The sequence below is a fragment of the Amphiura filiformis genome, chromosome 13 (genome assembly GCF_039555335.1).
Source record: "Amphiura filiformis chromosome 13, Afil_fr2py, whole genome shotgun sequence".
Taxonomy (NCBI): domain Eukaryota; kingdom Metazoa; phylum Echinodermata; class Ophiuroidea; order Amphilepidida; family Amphiuridae; genus Amphiura; species Amphiura filiformis.
The window spans coordinates 49,539,405-49,566,660 of record NC_092640.1 but is presented as its reverse complement, the minus strand read 5'-3'; the positions used below and the strand labels follow the sequence as shown (position 1 = coordinate 49,566,660).

The following is a 27,256-nucleotide window of genomic DNA, read 5'->3' as shown; positions in this document are numbered from 1 at the left end:
TTTGATATCAGAAAGACATTCTTCGTATTCAGAATGCAATTCGATATGTCTGATGTGCTCTAATGTGCCACAATATATACTGTCCAAACGTTCATATCCCACCCCGTAAGTCTGAGCAGGAACGATCAGCATGACCAAACCCCCTGAGTATTCCGTAAATGCAACCATTCTCTACATCTATACATGTATCTGTATCTAAACATTATTTAAATAATAATCATAATCAATATTTCTTACTTGTTGATTTCTTGACTTTCTGTGGCTTCTTTGCTGTGGCTGTTTTGCCTGTCAGGTACGAAAATAGTATATAAACGCAATATTAGCCGGGGTCTGGTGGCTATCATGTCACACCATCTTCTCTGATCACCCAGCGCACTGACATTCAGATTTTGCAAAAACACCTATCGAATTTGCCCACTTGTCACAAGTTAATTTTTCGCACACCAGCCGCACACTATAGCCAAGTTTTGCAGCACACACCTACATAATTATTATGTTTGTCGCACGCTGTAAAAATGTTGACCGCCAACATTTCACGTAGGCCTATGCATGATTATGGAGACCTAAAATAACCATATCACCTGTAGAATTATGACTAAGGCAACAAACCAAAAGATAGATGACGTCCGTTCGTTTGAGGGAGGGTAAAAACACTCGATTACGTTTGTAAAAGACACCAGTCTGAAGAATTTGTCATTATAATATTTTGTATAAGCTTTTCTTCATCGACATGGTTTTTGTATCAAAACAAACATTGGAAAACCGTTTAAACCGTTAGCTACTAATACCGTAATAAATATATGCAAAAAAAATCGTATCTGCGGTGATACGACTTTCTTGCACCATTCTTCATAAGTTAATGCAAGAAAGGTGAATCTGCGCAGATACAACTTTCTTGCGGAAGAAAACATCATTTGATAGCGGGTTCGCCGTCGCACAAGTTTGGAACTGTCAAGCTTTCGTAAGGAGTAGCTAAGTAGGCCTACCGAAAATGAGATGCGCCCTTTGCTTACTGATTGACGGCTCAACCGAGGACTGCCCCTTGTCAACAGAGAACACGCCGACCCCGCCTATCTGCTAAAGTAAACGGTCTGGTGGCTCTGAAAAAGCCGTTCACTGAACACTGTTCCTGTCAACAGAGAACAAGCAGACCTCGCCTATAAGGTTTGGTGGCTCTAAAAAGAACCGTTCACTGAAGACTGCCCCTGTCAACAGAGAAAAAGCAGACATCGCCTATCTGCTAAAGTATAAGGTTTGGTATATCTGAAAATAGAAAAGAGCTGTTCAATGAAGACTGTCCCTTGTCAACACAACAAGCAGACCTCGCCTATCATACCAAAATAAAATGCTTGGTGGTTCTGAAAAGAGCCGTTGACTTTTTTATGTCCCTTGTCAATAGAGAACAAACAGACCTCGCCTATCTGCTAAAGTAAAGGTATGGTGGCTCTGTAAAATGCCGTTCACTGATGACAGGCCCTTGTCAACAGAGAACAAGCATACCGGGGGTACCTCGCCTATCCGCTAAAGTAAAATGTTGGTAGCCCTAAAAGAGCAAAGAGCCGTTCACTGAAAACTTTCCCTTATTAACAGAAAACAAGTAGACCTCGTCTATCTGCTGATGCAATTGCAGATAGTTTGAAACAAAGTAGATTTCCCCCCACCTCTTTGTGTCATGTTAAATAAATAGGCTGCTTCTTGCCTATGAGGTCAGTTATCATGGTTAACATACAGACCATGCAGACTGCCGTCAGTTAATTATTTGACAACGATTGGATGCGAGATGAGCGCATATATCACTTCACTGATTGGGGATGTGGTAGAGATTAGCGGCGTTAGGATTCTAGACTACCCCGTAGTCCACTTGCCCATTGTGCATACTCTGGATATTGTATTTAAGCTTAAAACTCTGATTTAATTAATGTGTGCACAAATGATAGATTTCCACATCTGATCAGTCACCCTACTCCCTCTGTTTGTTAGCTTCCCAAGTGGACTACTGACATTGCCTTGCGGTTAAGATTTTTAACACGGGACTCTATGGAGAGTTAGGCCACTCTGGCCTAACTAAAATTGGCCATGATGTAATGCATCTTTAAATGGATCTGCCTTGTGATTGGTCGCCCATACATCGCTATGGTTTCAATCGTCTGGGCCCGCGCCATTACCATTAACTTCACCGTATACAACTGTCTGTGGTATTTGCGGAGCTTTTGTGTTGACGCGAAAGTTAATCTCTCATCAAACATCTAGCGCGTACTTGTGGTTAATGGACTGATAAACAAGTATGCTTGACAGTGTGTTTTTAGAGAGCAAAGTCCAGGGGGTAAAGTTCTGCTTACAATTCAAAGTTCATAGTCGAAATTTCGGGGTTCGCTATCAATAAATTGGTAGATTCCAAAATCAGAATTGTTCAGTATTTAATAAAGTGAGCCGTTATAATTATGCAAGATAATGTTGCATTCAATTATTTTTATTGTCACTAATCGTCTGATATTTTTAACTCTTTATGACCATTTTACTATTGAATACTTTAATTTTAATAAACATCAGTATAATTTTGAGTTCAACGAAATGGGTTCATCATGAATAATAATAACATATTTTTAATAAAATTCGCCTATGGCATAGTCTATTAGGATTCCAAAACTGGAACCACAAATGACATGTGCAACATGTAGCTATACGTTTATTCGGGGTAGTTCATACGATTTCTTTTTACCGTGTATTTTCAAGATTGTACCCTGAGGGTAATCTTGAAAACGGGACCCAAAAGAACATCTTACATGTATAATAGCGGATGAATGTTTTGGGTCCCTGTATTTAAGCCCTATAGGGGGACCTCCAAAACGGGACTGAAATGGGAGCCTCAATTCCCCTAATAGCAACACCTTGCCTGCATAGTATGTATTTTCATCATTAGCCTAGTATTCTTTTATGTTTTAATGTTTCTGTTTAGTGATGTTTTATAGGTTATCAAGTTTGAGAGAGTGTTTAGAAATTAGTAGATGTACTTGTGTCACAAGTTTTGTGAACATGCCGGCTTTATTTATCCATCAACAGTTCATTATTAATTTTCAGGCAGGTAGGGGGAAGGGGGTCGACCGAGAAACGAAACTAGTTACGTTTATAGGACGTCATCAATCTTTTGGTTTGTTCCCTAAGATCTACGAATATATACACAACCCATTCGCCCGACCTCCTCCATAACCCCCTACCTTCCCAACAACTGCGCTAAATGTTTCAAATTGAACTGGTGCCGTGAAAAAAATCAATCAATCAATCAATCAATCAATCAATCAATCAATCAATCAATCAATCAATAAATAAATAAATAAAATAAAAATATCTAAATATCTTATACAAGAGTGTAATCCTTACCAACTTTTGCTGTCACTGATACATCTTCTTGAGATTCTCCACTCTCTGTAAATGAAATAAATCACGACAAATTGTTAAGTAACAATAAATGGATAAGTAACAACGAAATAACAATAAATGTTGTATTTTTACTGATCATGCCACCGTTAATGTCATGAAGAAAAGCGTATTATCGAAATTATTCTATTCCAATGAAAAAATTGCTTTATGGATAAAGCCATGCCCGCCGTCTAGAAATTCCTCTAAATTGCGTTTGCGAGGCTTGCACAAATTTAATACATGTCCTTTACTCCTTACCAAATTCCGCTGCCACTTGTTGTACATGCACATCCTCTTGAGATTCTCTCCTCTCTGCAAATTGAAAAATCCAAATACGTGTCAAATCAATATTGTGTCACCACCAGGTGCAGGTGGAAGCCTTTCATTGTCTGATTAATATATTATTGAAAAATAACACTTCGGTGTTTTGTTTAGTTCATTCTACGAATCATATACTTTGAACACTTGCTTAATTTATTCTTGTTTAATAATGAGTTATGTAAGTGTTGTTGCTTCAGCCCTCTTTACAACATAACTCAAGAACCACCGTGATATTTGAATTCTTCTACACGCTCGCTATGAATTGAGCAATGCAATTTTTGCTAAAGCTCACTACCATTCGCAAGATGCTGTGAACTACATTTTTCGTTGCTTCGCCCAACAATACATCGCATACCCTTAAGGACTCATTTCTCTCATTCATATATAGCGCCCATACTAAGTTATAATAAAATCACGCACAATTGGGCGCTAAATCATTCTGATCCACTTAGGCAAACTACGGGAGTTTTGCAGTTTTTACACTTAAGTTATATAACTATTTTAACATTAGCCAGAGACTAAACTTCCTAATGATGAAACCCGCATCAATCTAGCAAACCTATAGTTGGAGAGTTTTGTCATTTCAATTTTTTTTCTTCTTCTCCCTATTTTTTCCTATAATTTGCCTATAAAATATTACTGGCATGTTGTTGAAAATAGTATAAACGCGATATTAGCCGGGGTCTGATGGCTATCATGCCACACAATCTTTTCTGATCACCCAGCGCACATTCAGATTTTGTAAAAACACTTGAGCTTTTTCGACAATCATACTTCTGTTTGCCCTGTCAGGTACGAAAATAGTTGATATTTTTCACATTTTTTAATATAAAACAGTCCTCGAAGTAAATTTTATAAAAATTTAAAATTATTCTTAAAGTGTATGTAGCTGGGAGGAAAAGCCGACGATCAATTGAAAATTTTGACCTTTCATATTGAAGATATGGATTTTTTCCCAAAAAGACCTAATTTTGTGTGTGTTTGTTTTGGGAAAAAATTCATATCTTCAATACGAAAGGTTAAAATTTTCAATTGATCGTTGGCTTTTTATCCCACTTACACACACTCTAAGTATAAATCATCAGTTTTAAAAAGTTTGCTCCGAGTACTGTTAAATACATAAAATATCAATTTTTAATAATTTGCCATAAAATGTGTATTACATTGCGAATTTCAAAAAATCAAAATCATTTGATATCAGAAGGACATTCATCGTATTCAAAATACAATTCGATATGTCTGATGTGCTAATGTCCCACAATATATACTGTCCAAACGTTCATATCCCACCCCGTAAGTCTGAGCAGGAACGATCAGCATGACCAAACCCCCTGAGTACTCCGTAAATGCAACCATTCTCTACATCTATACATGTATCTGTATCTAAACGTTATTTAAATAATAATCATAATCAATATTTCTTACTTGTTGATTTCTTGACTTTCTGTGGCTTCTTTGCTGTGGCTGTTTTGCCTGTCAGGTACGAAAATAGTATAAACGCAATATTAGCCGGGTCTGGTGGCTATCATGTCACACCATCTTCTCTGATCACCCAGATATGGATTTTTTCCCAAAAAGACCTAATTTTTTGTGTGTTTGTTTTGGGAAAAAATTCATATCTTCAATACGAAAGGTTAAAATTTTCAATTGATCGTTGGCTTTTTATCCCACTTACACACACTCTAAGTATAAATCATCAGTTTTAAAAAGTTTGCTCCGAGTAGGCCTACTGTTAAATACATAAAATATCAATTTTTAATAATTTGCCATAAAATGTGTATTACATTGCGAATTTCAAAATATCAAAATCATTTGATATCAGAAGGACATTCATCGTATTCAAAATACAATTCGATATGTCTGATGTGCTAATGTCCCACAATATATACTGTCCAAACGTTCATATCCCACCCCGTAAGTCTGAGCAGGAACGATCAGCATGACCAAACCCCCTGAGTACTCCGTAAATGCAACCATTCTCTACATCTATACATGTATCTGTATCTAAACATTATTTAAATAATAATCATAATCAATATTTCTTACTTGTTGATTTCTTGACTTTCTGTGGCTTCTTTGCTGTGGCTGTTTTGCCTGTCAGGTACGAAAATAGTATAAACGCAATATTAGCCGGGTCTGGTGGCTATCATGTCACACCATCTTCTCTGATCACCCAGCGCACTGACATTCAGATTTTGCAAAAACACCTATCGAGTTTGCCCACTTGTCACAAAGTTAATTTTCCGCACACCAGTCGAGTTTACCGCACACTATAGCCAAGTTTTGCAGCACACACCTACATAATTATTATGTTTGTCGCACGCTGTAAAAATTTTGACCGCCAACATTTCACGTAGGCCTATGCATGATTATGGAGACCTAAAATAACCATATCACCTGTAGAATTGTGACTAAGGCAACAAACCAAAAGATAGATGACGTCCTTTCGTTTGAGGGAGGGTAAAAACACTCGATTACGTTTGTAAAAGAGCCGTTCACTTATGACAGGCCCTTGTCAACAGAGAACAAGCATACCTTGCGCATCTGCTAGGGGGTTATACAGTGGCTCTAAAAAGAACCGTTCACTGAAGACTGCCCCTGTAAACAGAGAACAAGCAGACATCGCCTATCTGCTAAAGTACAAAGTTTGGTATATCTGAAAATAGGAAATAGCTGTTCAATGAAGACTGCCCCTTGTCAACACAACAAGCAGACCTCGCCTATCATACCAAAATAAAATGCTTGGTGGTTCTGAAAAGAGCCGTTGACTTTTTTTCTGTCCCTTGTCAATAGAGAACAAACAGACCTCGCCTATCTGCTAAAGTAAAAGGTATGGTGGCTCTGAAAAGAGCCGTTCACTGATGACAGGCCCTTGTCAACAGAGAACAAGCATAGCTCGCCTATCTGCTAAAGTAAAATGTTTGGTGGCTCTGAAAATAGCAAAGAGCCGTTCACTGAAAACTTTCCCTTATTAACAGAAAACAAGTAGACCTCGTCTATCTGCTGATGCAATTGCAGATAGTTTGAAACAAAGTAGATTTCCTCCACCTCTTTGTGTCATGTTAAATAAATAGGCTGCCTCTTGCCTATGAGGTCAGTTATCATGGTTACCATACAGACCATGCAGACTGCCGTCAGTTAATTATTTCACAACATTTGGATGCGCGATGAGCGCATGTATCACTTCATTGGGGATGTGGTAGAGATTAGCAATTAGCGGCGTTAGGATTCCAAAACTGGAACTACAAAAATTAATGACATGTACAACATGTAGCTATACGTTTATTCGGGGTAGTTCATACGATCCCTTTTTACCGTGTATTTTCAAGATTGTACTATAGGGTAATCTTGAAAACGGGACCCAAAAGAACATCTTATAATATATGTATAATAGCGGATGAATGTTTTGGGTCCCTGTATTTAAGCCCTATAGGGGGATCTCCAAAACGGGACTGAAATGGGAGCCTCAATTCCCCTAATAGCAACACCTTGCCTGCATAGTATGTATTTTCATCATTAGCCTAGTATTCTTTTATGTTTTAATGTTTCTGTTTAGTGATGTTTTATAGGTTATCAAGTTTGAGAGAGTGTTTAGAAATTAGTAGATGCACTTGTGTCACAAGTTTTGTGAACATGCCGGCTTTATTTATCCATCAACAGTTCATTATTAATTTTCAGGCAGGTAGGGGGAAGGGGGTCGACCGAGAAACGAAACTAGTTACGTTTATAGGACGTCACAATCTTTTGGTTTGTTCCCTAACATCTACGTATATACACACACCCCATTCGCCCCACCTCCTCCATAACACCCTACCTTCCAAACAACTGCGCTAAATGTTTCAACTGTTTTCACTGAACTGGTGCCGTGAAAAAAATATAAATAAATATACAAATAAATAAATAAATAAATAAATAAATAAATAAATAAATAAATAAATAAATAAATAAAATAAAATATCTAAATATCTTATACAAGAGTGTAATCCTTACCAACTTTTGCTGTCACTGATACATCTTCTTGAGATTCTCCACTCTCTGTGAATGAAATAAATCACGACAAATTGTTAACAATAAATGGTTAAGTAACAACGAAATAACAATAAATGTTGTATTTTTACTGATCATGCCACCGTTAATGTCATGAAGAAAAGCGTATTATCGAAATTATTCTATTCCAATGAAAAAATTGCTTTATGGATAAAGCCATGCCCGCCGTCTAGAAATTCCTCTAAATTGCGTTTGCGAGGCTTGCACAAATTTAATACATGTCCTTTACTCCTTACCAAATTCCGCTGCCACTTGTTGTACATGCACATCCTCTTGAGATTCTCTCCTCTCTGCAAATTGAAAAATCCAAATACGTGTCAAATCAATATTGTGTCACCACACTCAGAGAAATATTTACAAAACATTATGTAAGTATAGAACCTCATAATAATTAAGTAAAATTTACCTCAGAACTATGTAATAATTACCAAAATTATGTAAAATTTTAATTAATTTTACCCAAATTAATTAAAATTTTACATAATTCGGTTAATATTACATAGTTCTGAGGTAAATTTTACTTAATTATTATGAGGTTCTATACTTACATAATGTTTTGTAAATATTTCTCTGAGTGCCACCAGGTGCAGGTGGAAGCCTTTCATTGTCTGATTAATATATTATTGAAAAATAACACTTCGGTGTTTTGTTTAGTTCATTCTACGAATCATATACTTTGAACACTTGCTTAATTTATTGTTGTTAATGAGTTATGTACGTTTAACAAAAGTGTTGTTGCTTCAGCCCTCTTTACAACATAACTCAAGAACCACAGTGATATTTGAATTCTTCTACAAGCTCGCTATGAATTGAGCAATGCAATTTTTCTAAAGCTCACTACCATTCGCAAGATGCTGTGAACTACATTTTTTTTTGTTGCTTCGGCCAACAATACATCGTATACACTTAAGGGCTTTAATTTCTCTCATTCATATATATAGCGCCTATACTTATAATAAAATCACGCACAGTTGGGCGCTAAATCATTCTGATCCACTTAGGCAAACCATGGGAGATTTGCGGTTTTTAAAACTTAAGTTATATTAGCCAGAGACTAAACTTCCTACTGATGAAACCCGCATCAATCTAGCAAACCTATAGTTGGAAAGCTTTGTCATTTCAAATGTATTTTATTGTTTTCTTCTCCCTATTTTTTCCTATAATTTGCCTATAAAATATTACTTGGGTGTTGCGTAATGTGGTGATGGAAAGAAAATGAATATAAAAATTGTGAATTCTGCTTCTTGTAGCCATTATTTATTATACGTTGATCCCTCCTCGGACATTGCTCGTATATCGCCCAAGTTTCTTTGATCCGGGACAATGTATAGCAACGTGGCGCGAGGCGCCATCCTGAACGTCTTTGATCTGGTAAACTTGTTCGATTCCCGGGTTCAATTGCCTGAATTAAGTTCGGGATGGGCCTCAGTCGCAAACTTGACCAAGATCCCACCAGAAAAGGCTATGTCCACGTCCACGCGGTGGTGTTCCAACATATATAGATTCTAACCCTCGGAGGGGTTGTGACCGTGCGAACGCATTCACAGGTTTAGGACATCTCAACCCCCTAAAATGCCATAAACTTCAGAAAAGTGAGCAATTGTACATGTGCAGATTTACATTGTATTTGAAAATACTCACTCGCAATTTGTATAGAATACATATTCTTCAATCAAAAATGTGGATTAAATTTTTTTATTTTTTGCGTCAGTGAATTGACGTTACGCATCATCATGATTATTTTCATTCACACAACCATAGGGCTATAATCTAAACTTCTCCAAAAATTATCCGAACACTTAAAAGCTATTTATATTAATCAGTCAAATTTCTCATGGCTCTGAAGATGGCACTCGCTAGAGTTCCGAAAACTGAGCCCTCTGAAAAAAGCTTGAAAACGACTTCTCTAGGGAAAGGTTAAATCTTACTCACGACCTAGAGTACCAAGTAATTTAAAATCAGTCCATTTTCTAGTTTACCACGTGATTAGCAGCATTTGCCTGTTTTTGTTTTATCATGTTTACGTACATGCTTAATTCTCGCCTTGTCATGCGCTTGTCTTTGATGTAATGTATAAATGGGGTGCAACATTTACTGGCTCTGCCTTTCGTCCAATCCATCGTATAGAGGGTATCCGTGTTCTATAAGCTGCATATCCTATCAACGACTGTTATACCTTGTTTATAAGAAGTACCTGCATGTGCAATCATGACTGTTTCAAACTAACCCGCCAAAGTCATGCAGGTAACTCCGAGGTCGTGCTTTGAATTTGATTGAATGAGGAATACTACGGGAATCAGCGTCTTTTGTTAGAAGTCACACATGAGTGAAGTGGATAACCTCTATTTATATATTTGTTATCATTTTGATGGAAAATTAAAAGGATTGAAAAAATATATATACCTTTCTGTATCTGCTTGATTGCAGCTATTACTTCCAACATAACATTAAGGCCATCTTTCCCATGACCATGCTGCCTATCCAACATGAGTTGACTGAAACTTTTACCGCGTCCTGTGTTTACTGACATGAGTGCAGAGATAATATCAGAATCCTCACTGTCTTCCTCAGAAAGGTTCTCAAGGGTACCATTCCGAAGAAAACCTACTGGGTCAACCCCTGGAATCGGTCTCCTTGGCCCTAGTTTAGAACTGTCTTCCAATATATCTTGTATTATCTTCTGCAGGACACCACTTCTGTTAAGCTCTTGTATGAGATTGGATGGCTCTGAAATTATTATGTAAGAGTTCTTTTTTTTCTTCTTCTTCTTTTCCTTAGTTTTCCTTCTTCTTCTTTCTTTCTTTCTTTTACTGTTTGTTTTTATTATTGTTATCATTAAGTTGTTGCTTTACTCTTTGTCTTTCCTTTACCATGTTTACTCTTTGTTTATCTTTCTTTCTTTAACTCTTTCTTTCTCTAACTCTTTCTTTCTCTTACTCCTTAACTCTTTCTTTCTGTTTCCTTTCTTTCTTAAAATCTTTTTTTTTACATTAAGTTTGTCGTTCTTTCTTAGTTTTACCAAAATCACTACATGGCAAAGACAATGAAAACACGGTACTCGCGCGCAACTTGAATTCTTACCGACGTGCACATTTAATTCCACGCAGTTTATAGTTTGACGCAAAGTTGGCGGCAATAATTTTGTTAATTTTATCAGAAATTTTTGGACCGGGCAGCTCTGAAAGACCCTTGAATTTCACCCAAACTAACCAAAACAGACAAATGAAAATCCAATGATTTTGAAAATTTCAGCTCGAAAAGACCCCTCAATTGCTCATTCCTCACATTTTAGTTCTTCTTAGGCCAATTTTCAACCTGAAAGCCATGAAAGACCCTTGATTTTTACTATCCGCAGCTCAAAAAGACCCCCTTTTACCGGTATTCCATCAGCTCCAAAAGATTCACCATGGGTAGGGGGCCCGACCCACGACAAAAATTGATAATATGCTCCCGGACTGGTAACCAAAATGGTAACACATGCTTTAGAACCACTATTTGAAACCAACCCTCTTGCATTCCACACAGCAGTACCATTTTTACAACATTGAAAGTGAAATATACATGTCTTGCATTTAATAATCTTTCTTTGCTTTAGGCCTACATCTAGTATTACATTTGTTTCATCGAAGAAAATTTCTTCCAATCGGTTACTTTCTCTGCACATCACATACAAATTCCCATTGTGCGCCCATTCATTTTTAAAAGTAATTTTTATTACAGTAGAGGATGGGTCGTATTGTATTATACCATAGCTATGATCATACCTGTCTCATTAGCTTCTTCATCATCAGATTCTTGATCGAAGTCACTTTTTCTATCTGTTTAAAAATCAAGAGAATCATTTGATTAATAAACGTATGGCTTACAGGCCAATATATAAAACGTCACCACAGCATCATCATTCAAAGTCTTTGTCCTACAATAGAGGTTATCTGTGTTCTATAAGCTGCATATCCTATCAGCGACTGCTATATCCTGTTTAGGATTTTCAAAAGGAGTACCTGCATGTGCAACCATGACTGTTTCAAAATAGCCCGCCAAAGTCATGCAAGTAACTCCGAGATGTGTGCATTGAATTGGTTTGAATGAGGAAATACTACAGGAAACCGCGCCTTTTGTTAGAAGTCACACATGAGTAACGTGGATAACCTCTATTTGTCTTTTTGGTGGTTTATCTTAAATCAGTAAACATGGTAAAGCTGGTAGGCTGACTAACATTATGCCTACATGTATTTTGCTTTTACGCTGATGTCTGGGGTGTCCAGTAGATATCCCGGATGAAAGTTATTCCTCAGCATAAGGATTCAGAAATGAATATAGTACGTATCAGTCTGAAGTTATTACCAAAAAGGGTCGGGATTTTCTGGCTTCACGTGAGTAAAAAACAGATACTTTCTAAAATTAATGTCGCCTGAAAACATTCGACTTATATATAATTGCAATTTCGATAATAGTTCGCAATAGGTTGCATACTTTATTTGGTCAACAATGGTCAATATCAAAAAAGTTCTATTGACTTTGACCTATTTTTCTGTGTTTCCTATAAAATATATCCAATATTAGTGCAAACTATTATTAAAGGATGTGTTTGTAGGTAAACAGAGCGAAGTTCGACATAAAGTCATAATTCAAGAATTATGACTTTATGCCCTCCTATAAAACTGCGTGTTAAACGGCCAAAATAACAAGCAGTGTTTACCTCGTTATTTCAGCTCAAAATGGACAGAAACCATTCCCGATAATTTATCGTAGGGAGGCTATCCTCCTACGATACTTGAATTTGTACGTGGCCACGAGCTTACTTCATTTTCAGTGAAATAGTGTGAGTGCTTGGGTACATGGTATTAGGTTTCGATAAATTGTGGTGTAGTAATTAATGGATATTGAATTGTTTTTTCAATTGCGATTTGTGTAGTGGAGCGTGACAGGGTAGAAAAATGTGTTTTGGGAGGAGTTGATGATTTAATGAATGTGGTGTTAATGAATGTTTGGACTGGTTTTTGTGGAGTTTCAAGGGTTAATATTAATTGGAATTTGCAGTGGAATTGGTAAGTTTGTTTAGCTGAACTTGGCCAAATTGTTTGTTTTCAGTTGATGGAGATTAATGGAGAGAGTATTAACATATGGATTGATAAGGTTGTGAATGCACAATGATCCCTAGGGAGTAGTGAAAGGTGTTTACCAGAAGTGAAATACCAGTAGGGATTTTAGGAGTTGTAAGTGCAGTAAGTAATGTGATATTGATTGAATGGACTTGAACCAAGTTCAAGGTTGTAGGAAGTTGTAACCAAATAATTTAGTTACTTTGAACTCAGAAAGTTTTGTAGATGACTTGTGTGATAGCTGCTGTAAGGTGAGTGGGTGCTGTTTGTGTTATTCTTAATTGTGCGTAATATGGGACGTTTGTTTTAAAGGAGCTGTTATATTAGTGGCAGGATTGGTGTGGCTGTTTTGTAATGAAGGGAGTGGTGTTCACACTAGCTAAGGGGTGTTCAGTTGTAAGTATGCGAAGGTACTTTCACACTAGCTGTATTGCGAGAGGGGGTATTTAACTCGAGTAAACTGGGTATTTATACCTCGAGTAAAGTGCCCAGTTGTTGTAAGCGTGTGGTACTGTTGGCTTACCCCATTGACTCATTACAAAACGTTTGTTTAAGAGCTTTAAAGACAGATATTACTAGTACTTGAGGAATATGTCACTAACCATTTGCTTGCCTCATCAGGGTATAGATAGTACCCGGGAGATAGTAAACCTTAGAGGAGAAGGCCCTGTAAGAATGGGTGACCATTGGGAGAGTCTGTTTAATATTCAGTAGTAACACTAACATCAATCCCCATCGCACCAGTTCTTTTGCCCAATATTTCTGTACGATAAATGAATGACCTTTGAATGTGCTAGGTACAAAAACTCATATTCCAAAAGATGAGGTCAAATTTGAGCAATGATTGGTATTATGCTGGTGAACGATAGCCTTTACGGAGATGGTGTCACTGTACATACCCACAGATTATAGGGACTGTGGTATTTATGAATATGAACTTGACCAGGTCAGTGACTTTCTCTGTCAAAACATCATAGTGCAATTATCTTGATTGTATCAAGCAGTCAAAAGTCTTTTTGAAACCAGTTTTATGATGTAAGTTGATGTAACAACTTAACCTTTGTTTGAGATAAAGAGGTATTGCAACAATGTTAATATGTCTTCACATCCGAACTGGATAATATTTTGATGGATTTGGACAGATTTGTTGGGTGATTTGTGTTTGTAATTTTGCTATTCGTGATGTGTATTTTGAGTTGTGTTGGTGGAAAAGGTAAGCTTCTGAACCAAGTTTGAACTGATGAATGCCAATGGAACATGTAGTATGAATTGAGGGAATCATTCTAAAATTGTCAATTGATCAGAATTTTCAGCAGTAGGCCTATTGATCAGAATGAAATGGGGAAATGATAAGTACAATCAAGATCGCTAGTTCTTATTGACAGAACGAACTCATAAGAGTCATAAGTTCTGAATATTGGGGAAAATATCTCAGGTTTGGGCATATAGCCACAAAAAAAAATGGTATTTATAAACAAGCAACAAGTTAATAATCATGATAATAGGTCATCACTGGAGTGATTGGTTTCTGGCCCCCAAGTAAACCATATAATAACAAAGCTATTGTGGCACTCGACTGCCTATCTATATGCTTGTTCAGACGATCGCTTGTAAAGTCGCTTGTAACTACATTCAAATGTAAACTTGCATGTAGTGCCTGTCTAAAACGCACTCGCATGTAGCTACATGCAAGTTACAAGTGACGATTTTACATGTAAGATATCTTACATGTAGCGAGCCCGGGGGGCACTCCCACTTTGGAGCTCACGCGTATGTAGGGCTGTTAAGACCCCCTTTTCAGCGTCGCTCTACCCAAAAACCCCATATTTTTTACGAACACATGTTCTGTCACCCGAAGGCCCCTTATTTTTCCATTTGATCTGTCACCCAAAGACCCTTATTTTTCAATTTGAACAGCAATTGGTCTGTACGCATGCGTGACCAAAAAAACAAGTAAAAGGGGGTGTTTTTTTAGGCAAGGCAAGTTAGGCGCGTGACGCGTTTAGGGTCTAAAAAACAGTGATTTTCAAGAATAAGGGTAGTTTTCTGAAACTGGACAACTTGTTTAGGGTACTTTTTCAAATTTTCGGTAAATTATGAGTCCAAAAAGGGTACAAATGTTGCATTTTCACCAGCCAAAAAGTAATTTAGGGGGTAAATTCTACACTAAATTACCTTATTAAGGGGCTAAATTTGAGGGAATCATTCTAAAAATTGTCAATTGATCAGAATTTTCAGCAGTAGGCCTATTGATCAGAATGAAATGGGGAAATGATAAGTACAATCAAGATCGCTAGTTCTTATTGACAGAACGAACTCATAAGAGTCATAAGTTCTGAATATTGGGGAAAATATCTCAGGTTTGGGCATATAGCCACAAAAAAAAATGGTATTTATAAACAAGCAACAAGTTAATAATAGGTCATCACTGGAGTGATTGGTTTCTGGCCCCAAGTAAACCATATAATAACAAAGCTATTGTGGCACTCGACTGCCTATCTATATGCTTGTTCAGACGATCGCTTGTAAGGTCACTTGTAACTACATTCAACTGTAAACTTGCATGTATTGCCCGTCTAACGCACTCGCATGTAGCTACATGCAAGTTACAAGTGACGATTTTACATGTAAGATATCTTACATGTAGCGAGCCCGGGGGCACTCCCACTTTGGAGCTCACGCGTATGTAGGGCTGTTAAGACCCCCTTTTTCAGCGTCGCTCTACCCAAAAACCCCATATTTTTTACGAACACATGTTCTGTCACCCGAAGGCCCCTTATTTTTCCATTTGATCTGTCACCCAAAGACCCTTATTTTTCAATTTGAACAGCAATTTTCATTTATCACTGATTTTGTTACCTATTATTTGACAAAACAAAGAAATTTGAAGCCTTTTTGAACTAAAAATTTGATTTTTGAGGTTTTTTGACACTGTTTCGGCTCTCACCCAAAGGTTCCAAAAGTCATGTTCTCACCCAATGACCCCATATTGTTTACATTTTGCTCTCACCGAATGGCCCTTACTGCGAAAGTGCCAGCCCCCGGGGGGATCACTCACATAAATGGTCTGTACGCATGCGTGACCAAAAAAACAAGTAAAAGGGGGTGTTTTTTTAGGCAAGGCAAGTTACGCGCGTGACGCGTTTAGGGTCTAAAAAACAGTGATTTTCAAGAATAAGGGTAGTTTTCTGAAACTGGACAACTTGTTTAGGGTACTTTTTCAAATTTTCGGTAAATTATGAGTCCAAAAAGGGTACAAATGTTGCATTTTCACCAGCCAAAAAGTAATTTAGGGGGTAAATTCTACACTAAATTACCTTATTAAGGGGCTAAATTTGCTGGTAGGGTAAAACTCGTTTAGGGGGTGTTTGAAAAAAATTGGTCACGCATGCGTACACTGTCATATCTGAGTGGCCCCCCGGTGCCAGCCCTACACCTATATCCATTTCATATTGAAGTGCCCCCCCAGGGGTAGCGAAGTACATTCGAATGTAAGGCCAGTGTGAACAAGACTTGCTTGTAAACTCGCATGTAAGCATGACCTTGATGACCCAATTCTATTCTGATTGTGCATAATCATGGCATAATTTACCAGTGAAGGTCACTCTTACTTTTGAGTTGGCTCATAGACCATGTTGGCTTACAAGTAAGTCCCGTGTGGACACACACTCCATTGCAGCCTAGTCTCACTTCCCTGGCATAATTTAATTGAGTTCTGAATATTGGGGAAAATATCTCAGGTTTGGGCATATAGCCACAAAAAAAATGGTATTTATAAACAAGCAACAAGTTAATAATAGGTCATCACTGGAGTGATTGGTTTCTGGCCCCCAAGTAAACCATATAATAACAAAGCTATTGTGGCACTCGACTGCCCATCTATATGCTTGTTCAGACGATCGCTTGTAAAGTCACTTGTAACTACATTCAAATGTAAACTTGCATGTAGTGCCCGTCTAAACGCACTCGCATGTAGCTACATGCAAGTTACAAGTGACGATTTTACATGTAAGATATCTTACATGTAGCGAGCCCGGGGGCACTCCCACTTTGGAGGTCACGCGTATGTATGGCTGTTAAGACCCCCTTTTTCAGCGTCGCTCTACCCAAAAACCCCATATTTTTTACGAACACATGTTCTGTCACCCGAAGGCCCCTTATTTTTCCATTTGATCTGTCACCCAAAGACCCTTATTTTTCAATTTGAACAGCAATTTTCATTTATCACTGATTTTGTTACCTATTATTTGACAAAACAAAGAAATTTGAAGCCTTTTTGAACTAAAAATTTGATTTTTGAGGTTTTTTTGAGCCAACTCTTACTTTTGAGTTGGCTCATAGACCATGTTGGCTTACAAGTAAGTCCCGTGTGGACACACACCCCTTGCAGCCTAGTCTCACTTCCCTGGCATAATTTAATTGCCGGCTTGCTTGTAAGTAGGCTACCGTCTAAACACACCTAATTTGCAGTTGGTGGTGCAATAGGAAAGGTTTTGGGAAGGATATCAGCCTTTGGTAGGGCATTAGGCACAACTAACCACCAACATCCTAACAACCAAGCCCCAACCCCACCTCATCCCCGCCCCCATCCAGAGTTACAACAGCCATCACAGAAAAAACCTACGATATATGTGGCTCGAGAGCCACAGCGGCTCTAGTTATTACTATATTATAGTATTATTTCAGCATTTTGAGTACAGGGTGTATCAAAATGATTGGTACCGAAGATTTCTCATTTTTTGCCGATTTTTTTTACTATTAGGCCTATTTGACCCAGTTTGGGGCAAATTGTTTAAATATTTGTAATTATATTAGTATTATCTTCTCTAAGAATTTTAGATCATAAAGATAGCACATTCTGTTCAGAAGTTACATGATTCTAAATGAAAGTATGGTGTTTTTTACACTATTCATCGCAACGCTGGATTATTAGCGCACCATTTTCAAAGCTCTATTTTACTGCAAATACCTTGTGAGAATGACATGTTGAAAATCATGGACCTGTTTAATATTTTCCTGGCCTATTTCTTCATTCATAATATATATAAATGTTCTGCATGTAATATATTTTTAATTCAAAGCAGAAGACAAGTAACTATGTATCAGTTGTTAACTTTATTTAAGTGCCTATTACCTAATAGAAAAAATAAAATATAGGTATTCTAATTTGCATAATAATTAACATTAATTAACTTATTTTCTGGTACCATATTTAATGTAGAATGCTTTAAATAAGGTTGCTACTTTTATAATACTTTTAGAAGTATTCATAATGCAATTAAAAGAACCTCCCCACAAATAATGGACTAAGTTTAGTATGAGAATAAGTCTCAAAGTACATTCAGTTTGTTTTGGAATCAAATGTTTACCGTTGGCCTATAAAACATGTTAGATCATTTTAATACAGAAATTATGTCATTGTCAGAATCTGTTTGTTTGGCATCAGAATGATGTATATATCTATAAAAGTAAGTCAAACGGGTGTAGAGGGCATTATCTGAAGTGAAAACAGGACTGGCAAGCATCGCTGATTATTGCATTATGAAGGTTTTTCCAGAGTTTGCATCTCATTATGCCTACTGGATTTGCCTGTGATGAAGACACACACGTGGGGTTGGTTCCTTGACCAAAGATTTATTAATTTAGTTCTTCCCAGTGTTTAGGGTAAAGATATAGAGCTGTCTGCATTTCCATTCCTGTTAAATACTTCTAAAATACTTGGATGATGTTCCATTCATGGCGCATGGACTCCGGAATCTCCAGTGGATCGGTTTTATGGTATGCTGCCTCAACAGCTTTCCCATTGTCTTCTTCACTTCTATTTGCCTTTCTTACAATCATTTTACATAACTAAATGGTTTAGAAAAAAATTCCACCCCAATAAATGCCCAAAATAGGGCAGAAAAATATGGGGGCCTGTTTTGCCCAGACGGTCTTGCCAGATTCAAGCATGTCCAGTGATAAGAGAGTATGGAATTTTGATGAAAAAAGTTTACTATTGAGATGCACAATAGTAAGTTACTAAAATAAACATAAATGGAAAATTACATCAAGTATTTGGTGGATACTACATCCTTCTTTCCAAAGTGGACTAGGTACTTTCCATGCGTTCATTTAGAGATGACTCTGGACATCAGATCTTCCTAGCCATATGCCTGAAGCCTCAAGTCAACCATATAGCCATATGTGCAAAGGAAGTGGCCTTAACATCACACAAACAGCAACATTACTGGCCTTGGTATACATTAGCAGTGAGCTCAAATCTGTTTGAGGGCCTGTTTTGCCCCGGGGCCTGTTTAGCCCAACACTTTCCAGGGCGGTAATTTAAATTGTAGTATTGAGATTACTAGATGGTGTGGCAGAATGGATATAGACTGTAAACAGTGTAGGTTGCTAAGTAGTTAAGACCTGGCTCCACACTTCAGTGTGCATTCATACTTAAGAATCACTGGTTGACACGAAGCTATGGAGTACACAAATGTAGTGCAGAGAAGATTTAAAAGACAGTTTCCCAGAGCAAGGCGTATCCCATGCAAACATGATATAAACTTGCAATACTTCAATATTTGAATTTTGATATGGGCAGTTACAGAATGGATCCATCACAGGTGTTAAGTTCTTTCAAGATAGGGCTCACACTGCCGTAAAGCAATTTTATGTTACGTAGACTGAGATGAGATATCGAAGAGCATGTATGCAATAAATAGTTCAAGCAGTAAACCTATTCATCTTGTGTTGTGTAAGTAAAACCATGATTACGTCGATCTTCAATTAAATAACGATAGCTCCCAGATGCACCAACCTATCAACTTCAAATTAATAGATCAATAAGTTAGCATATGCCCCTTTCTATTCATAGTACAAAAACTAAACACCGGGACTAAACACAGCCAAAAAAGAAGTCTCCACTAGTTTCATCCCCATTTAATCAGAGTCTGATGAGTTTATGGTAAAATAATTCGTATAATAATTTTCTATACACTTTCTTTCGAAGGTTGATACCAAATTTGATATGAAATGTTTAATTATCGTGAGCACAGCAACCGTTGTTTGGAAATTCGTGCAATTTAAAAAATGATATAGGGAATTGTATCACGTAGCGGAGCTGGGCGTGAGTGCCAAGAATTACGTCGCCTGAATAGGCGGGCAGGTTAAAGGTTTACCCATGCATGCATGACCCCGCTCTTTCAATTATGCGCAGGCAAGTGTACAATGATTTCTGTACGGGTTGCTTCAGGCCACATAATAAGCTGATACCATGCATTGGTTTTTGCGTGGTCAATTCGTAATTTGTCATTTCTTTTTCAAATTGCACGAATTTCCAAACAACGGCTCCTATAATCACGATGATTAAACTTTTGATATCAAATTTGGTATCAACCTTCGAAGAGTGTATAGAAAATTATTATATAAATTAATTTACCATAAGCTCATCAGACTCTGATTAAATTGGGATGGAACTATAGTGGAGACTTTTTATTTTGGCTGTGTTTATATTTATTAGCAATTTTATATTTTTGATATATTTTTGAAAGTGTCACATAGCCCGGTACCAATCATTTTGATACACCCTGTATATAATGACAAATTTAAAATTTGAAGGAAATCGTACATTAAGCCTTTAACATAATGTTTTAAAGTGTTGACAAAATATTTGCCAAACATATTTGTCAACACATATTTTGCAGATAGCCATGGCTTATTGATGGAATTTGTTAGCTCTCTTTTGGGCTTGTATAGAATAAAACAAGGTCACGAAAATATAATGAAAATGCAAAAAGAAGGCAGCAATATGTCTACTTACTTCGGCATTCCACTATCACCCCTTCGATGGTATCACTCCTATACTTGGTTTTTACTTTACTTCCTGAGCAAAGGGAATCTCCTTCAAGCAACCACGCAACTAATTGCTGGCCATAGTGGATCGATATTGTTGAGTCGCTATTCCACAGTACAGAGTACCATTTATCTGGAAATAGAAACAAACAAACAAAACAACAACAACATATTTTGAAGATTATAATTCTTCCAGGCAGTGGCATAACCATTACTAAACATTCAAGTAACTTGAATCAAGTTGAATAATTGGAATCGTAAAACTACATGTAGCCAACTGATTCATGAAGCCTCTCTACGATTCCAATTTATAACCATAACCCACAATTGATTCCTAGTTTACTGTTCAAGATTTTAAAAATAGGACGAGGTGACTTTTAATTATTAATTATCTTTTATTTTCCGTATTTAGTATTAGTTATCACAACCATTTATCAACCCGTTTTGACTGGAGCCGGCATTTAATTATTTTATTAGGACCTATATGCTTAGGCCTGCTTTACACATAGTATTTGGTGCAGTTATGCTGTTTGTTTATTCATCATTATTGTTCATATGATTCATGTTAGAAAGTAGCAAGTAAAAGTCATTAGAAGCAATTTTAAAGGACAAAATGCAAAATATAAATGATATAATTGAATATTTTGCAATTTTCAAGTTTGGACGCGGGCGGTTAACAGTAAACTGATGTGAAGAGCCTACAAACCACACTTAAGTCGTGTTCACACAGTCGGACATAAATCACTTATTACCGGACTTATGACGCGTGACGTAAATTACAATAAAGTCTGCACAAAAAGTAACGCAGCTGTTATAAATACATGTACGCCTATAGATTCAGAACTAATAATTGTTTTCACAATATTTCAACATAAAGAGAAGGATGAATTATTTACACACATTTTGATACCCCATTCGTTCAATATTAACAACACAGTAGTGCTTTTACAGAAAAATACCCGAATTTAAAAATTGCAGTTTACAGCGCTCAATGGTTATAATGCCAGCACTGTAAACACAAAGAGCCCGTCATTATCTTCGCGCTTCCTTCAAATCAATACAAATAGCTGCAACTTTTAAATTGGGGTATTTTTCGTTCAAAACACTGCTGTTCTCAATATTGATATAAAATTGGATCGATTGAGCGCATATTTATTTGTCGAGCTATGAGTTTTAAAATATTGGACGAGAGTAGTCGAGTCCAATATTTTAGGCCTACTATTTTAGGCCTACTATACGTGATATCATCATATCATCATAGGCCTACACTTAGAAGATGCATAGGCCTTTTACAACTTTTGATTAATTTGGTCCCGGCATTTTGATCCAGCTCATGTGTTTTATGGGTTTTTTTCGGGCATCAGGGGAATATTGCGAAGCGCGCGGCAGTTAAGCATTTAAATAAAGGTGCTAAAATGGGGTCAATTTTGGGTCTAAAATAGACCAAACGAAAAATGTAAATCGTAAATTTGTCAGAACTCTTCTGTCGACTGAGCAGGGGAGGAGACTGACTTGCCACCCTGTCCCATGTAGAGCCGGATTTATCTTTTTTTTTTTTTTGGGCCATGGACCAGCCAGGCCAAAAATTGGAGTCCCGATCTCACAGGGAGGAAGGCGCTAGCATGTGCACTCAAGTAGCCAAATTGAAATTTTGATTTACAAATAGGGGGCATACTATAAGATCAGCCGGAGGATATTTCGTTCCTACCTTACAGTGACATTTGCGCGCGAAGCGCGCGAAAAAATTTATATTTCAGACAATTGTAGCCCAATATGAAGGTGAATTTGCTATATGTATAAAGCAAGTGCAGGCGAAAAAAGCTGTATTTGCCAGCATAGAGTATTTTCACCATTTTGTTACGTAACAGCAGAGGTCACGCCGGTAAAAATTGCATAATTATTACAGCCCCCGAAATTCAGAATTGATACCATTTTTAATACACTATAAGCCATATTGATCTCATTTCCAATGGTATAGCTCATGACCCCCATTAAGGGATGGGGTATGAACGTTTGGACACTATTTATTGTGGGACATTAGAGCACATCAGACATATCGAATTGCATTCTGAATACGAAGAATGTCCTGATGATATCAAATAATTTTGATTTTTTGAAATTCGCAATGTAATACACAATATGGCTAATGATTAAAAATTGATATTTTTGATATTTAACAGTACTCGAAGTAAACTTTATAAATCTGATGATTTATACTTAAAGTGTATGCAGGTGGGATGAAAAGCCGACGATCAATTGAAAATTTTAATCTTTCGTATTGAAGATATGGATTTTTTCCCCAAAACACCAACAAAATTTAGGTCTTTTGGGGAAAAAATCCATATCTTCAATATGAAAGGTCGTCGGCTTTTCCTCCCAGCTGCATACACTTTAAGAATATATCATTAGATTTATAAAATTTACTTCGAGGACTGTTATATATCAAAATGTGAAAAATATCAAATTTTAATAATTTGTCATAAAATTTGTATTATATCGTGAATTTCAAAAATGAAAATTATTTGATATCATAAAGACATTCTTCGTATTCAGAGTGCAATTCAATATGTCTGAGGTGCTCTCATGTCCCAAAAAAATTATGTCGAAACGCTGAAAACGCTCATTCCAGATCCCTTGAACAAACAAAGCTCAAAATAATGTTGACCTTTTAGTTGTGAAAGTTTTGTACCATACATGCAAAGGACATTCTTTGAGTGTAGAAGCATATTAAGGGTTTAGGAACTGTGTCCTAGAGATTGTCATGTTTGAGATCCTAGTGATGATAACAGTCATTATTAAATAAAACATTTTATTCTACACATGACCTTAGATTTGGCCTTACAGATCCTGTTCTCATACAATTTATGTCCTAAAACCATAGAAAGTCTACTGTCTATATGATAAAACGTACAGATCTTATCCAGACTCAAATGACATCAAGAGACAGGGACAAGTTGAGGTCAAAACCAAATTGGGTGGTCAAGCAAAATAATGATTCAACGCTTTATTTAGGCACACGTCAAACACAAATTCCTGTTTCATCCCTCTCCCGCCATGTTCCTGAGCATTTTTGTTCAAAAAGCCCGGGCCAAAAAGAAGGTTTTTAATGCCTCTGTAAATCTTTCATGTTACTAAAATAAGTTTTAATTAGGGAATTACGTGAATCAGGTGGAAACCCAGCAAACACAAAACGTTTTCGACATCATTCGCAAAAGGTTATAAAAGGTTGTCAGAAAACGTTTAAATGTCGGGTTATATAAAGGTTATATTGAGAGTATAAAACGTTTTCATAACATTAAAAACATTTTTTGATAATATACTGCTCAGCAAACAAAAATGTACTTCAGAAAACGTTTAAATGTCGGGTTATATAAAGGGTATAAAAACGTTTTAATAACATTCCAGAAACATTCTTGAAATCTTGATACAAAACATTCAAAACAGAATGTTATTTTGGGGTTGAAAAAATATTTTGCGAAAAATGTTTGCCCAAAATATTTTCAATAACGTTTTAAAAACGTTTTCGTGACCTTTATATAACTCGACATTTAAATGTTATTAAAATGTTTGCAAAAATAGTTTACAATAACATTTTTTGAAAACATTTAAAAATATTGTTGTAGTGTGTTTTCATACAAAACGTTTTAAAACGTTATCATGACCTTTATATAACCCGACATTTTAATATTATTAAAACGTTTTTACCTAAACCAAAAGCCAAAATATAACTTATTTAAAATGTTTTAAAAATGTTTTTGTGTTTGCTGGGAAGTGAGTTTTTCTTTGGATACTCCTCACAAAATATAGACCCGGAATAGGCTTAGGTAGAGAAGATGGCTTTAGGCCTGCAGCTAATTTATATTTTGAACGCAGATGAAAATGTAAAACGCGGAATATGCCACCAAGAGGTAAGGCAGAGAAGGTTCCCCAGAGAGCTAGGGAAGGGGACTTTGGATTCAAAGATTTCAGGGAAGGGCACGGGAAAGGACCAATGGCATTCGTTCTCAAATTTGTCAAATTTGTGTGACTGCGATTTTAGGGCGGATTTGAAATGTCTTTTGTAGGCCTACGCTGTAAAATTTTGGATGCGTTTTCTGTCTTCTATAAGAGGTAACACCTTTTTATCGCCTGGTACGTGTTCTATTGAGTATTTGAACATCAGCGTTCAAGAAAAAAATATACTTTGAATATTTTACAAGTCATTTCGGTTTTAAACTTTTGCAACATCACAGAATAGTGAAATAAAGCAAGAATTATGGCGTAATTCTCCAAATTAAGTATGACACAGTTGACATTTAGTTTTTGAACACCAACGTTCTATTTTACAATATTTAAAGTTGTTCTAAATATGAACACTAATGTTCTGCTCTACCCAACATCGGGAACACCACGAACTCATCTGAACGTTCAAGTTCAAGTTCTAGATGTTCAAATTTATTCAAACGCGTCAGAAAGTGTTCAATTTGTGAACTTCAGTGCTAAACTCTGGAATGTTGGTGATCTTTTGGCTAGTAAAAAGTACTTTATGGAAAGAAAAAACTAATCATTTAGGTATAATTTATTTGCTTTCACTTTGGACGTTATATTCTTCCACTTCCATATGTAATTTATGTGAATTCTTGTTAATTATTCTTAAAAAAGAATGATGCACAGTGCAATTTTGGGGCCCCAGAATTTGGGGCTCTGGGCCCGGGCCCATCTGGCCCTATGGTAAATCCGGCCCTGATTCGCCGTAGAAGTGACGTAATAATCGGATTAACTACCATAGCAATAGATGAATACAATTTTTGAATAGATCTCCCTACACTACAAGCAGATTGCAGGTGCGAGTGCACTGTAAAAACAGTGTTTAGCGATTAAACACTTTTCTAAACACAACTTTGCCACCACTTTGTAAACACGTTTAAAAGCTAAACATCGTGTGTCAAATTTCTTAACATTGGTCAGCAGTGATGTTTAATTTCTAAACATCTGACATCCATATTATAATGTTTCTAAACACATTCTTGCCACCCCTTACTAAACACTGTTTTTACAGTGTGATCAGCATAATATGCATATTCTATAGAATTACAATACAGGTCTTTATCCCTGTTCTTTGAAATCTATGGTTCAATGCATACACCCCGGGGGTACATATACTTATTGCACAACCCCTAACATCTACATCATGATTTCTGGGTAGACCAATCAAGACTGGTATCGCGCCAGTAACACTCGGCTACACCCGATTGCTCAATCATGCAATGAGCATAACGCGTAGGCTCTTATGGTGAAAGTATCAGCAGAAGGATAAACGTATTTAAAAACTTCATACTTAGGGACCGATCGTTATTTACGGCAAGGGGGGGAATGGGCGTTTTGGCAAAAATATCGACAAAAAAATTCGCGTTCCCCCTCGCGTCCGCTCAAAATTTTCGCGTTCCCCTTGTTTTCCTAATTTTCTCCATTTAAAATTTAACAATCCCCCTCCTGGTTCAACTAAAATTTCAGGTTCCCCCCTCAAGACCACAAAAAATTTCGTGTTCCCCCTAAATTTACCCATTCCCCCCTGCCATAAATAACGATCGCTCCCTTACTGGTTCCTTTCATAGTGAAAACGGGTACGTTGCTTCGTTGTGAACAAATATGATGGTTTATCCACTACAGAAAATATTCCTTGTGTAGCTTGAGTCTCACCACTTTGATATTGGATGTCAGATCCCCAACTCACGATGTCCGAGTCAACCTTTCACTTTGAATCATCAGGTCATACACTAACTGCTGGGCGCTGTTTACTACTTCGAATTTGGCGCGACATTCGGCGCAATTTACTCTCGCGCCATGCTCAAGTTCAAATCATATCCTTTGTTTCAAGTATACAAACCAGCCGTGTGACTGCTGAAATTTTATAATCATGATTCATGATGAGAGTTGACATTTGAAGGTAATTTCATGCAGTATAATTTGCTGAGAAAACTTGATGTGTTATTTTGTTTATGACCAACCCACTAAGGCAATTTACAGACCCAAGGGAAGCACTCTGCCGGCCCAGAGAACTTGATAAAAAAATCCTACATATTTCTTTCCTGTCTTGTATTTTACAGTTTTAGATTTAGATTGATTGAGTAAACATTTAGAAATTAACAAAATCTAAACGCCATATCCAAGACCAGTAACCAATACTTGCAACAACTATTATTTGCTATAAAGGAAATGCCAAACAATAAAAGTCCTGGTTCCGATCCCGGATTCCGGTGTATTCACTGCTGAATTTTGGAAGTGTTTTTTTAGGTGAATTTTTATTAAATTCTCTTAATTATTCCTATGAATCAGGGGAGCTATCAGTGACTCAGAGATTGGGGATTATTATTCTCCTTCCAAAATGAAATAAACCAAAATAAATAAATAAATACAAAATTGGCGTCCGATTAGTCTTTTAAACATTAGCTTCGTCGTGTATTGCTGAAAGATTGAAATATATCTTACGGAATTTAATTAATGATGACCAAAAAGGGTTTATGAAGGGACGATACATTGGAGAAAACATACGG

The 27,256-nt window shown here is 36.7% G+C and overlaps 1 protein-coding gene across 2 annotated transcripts in view; it reads right to left on the bottom strand.

Moving 5' to 3' along the window:
• Nucleotides 1–26,431, bottom strand: part of LOC140168478 (uncharacterized) — a 42,963-nt gene extending 16,532 nt beyond the window's left edge. Inside the window, exons 1-11 of one of the 2 annotated variants that reach the window (XM_072191876.1) lie at nucleotides 26,303–26,431; nucleotides 20,692–20,856; nucleotides 11,550–11,603; nucleotides 10,189–10,512; nucleotides 8,022–8,075; nucleotides 7,729–7,773; nucleotides 5,785–5,832; nucleotides 5,164–5,211; nucleotides 3,676–3,729; nucleotides 3,379–3,423; nucleotides 238–285 (exon numbers count right to left, since the gene is read on the bottom strand). In XM_072191876.1, coding sequence (XP_072047977.1) covers nucleotides 238–285; nucleotides 3,379–3,423; nucleotides 3,676–3,729; nucleotides 5,164–5,211; nucleotides 5,785–5,832; nucleotides 7,729–7,773; nucleotides 8,022–8,075; nucleotides 10,189–10,512; nucleotides 11,550–11,603; nucleotides 20,692–20,856; nucleotides 26,303–26,315 — 898 coding nt within the window. In that variant the 5' untranslated portion in view covers nucleotides 26,316–26,431. The remainder of the gene's footprint in view (nucleotides 1–237; nucleotides 286–3,378; nucleotides 3,424–3,675; nucleotides 3,730–5,163; nucleotides 5,212–5,784; nucleotides 5,833–7,728; nucleotides 7,774–8,021; nucleotides 8,076–10,188; nucleotides 10,513–11,549; nucleotides 11,604–20,691; nucleotides 20,857–26,302) is intronic. The other variant, XM_072191877.1, reaches the window with a different exon arrangement.
• Between the last annotated feature and the right edge of the window lie 825 nt (nucleotides 26,432–27,256).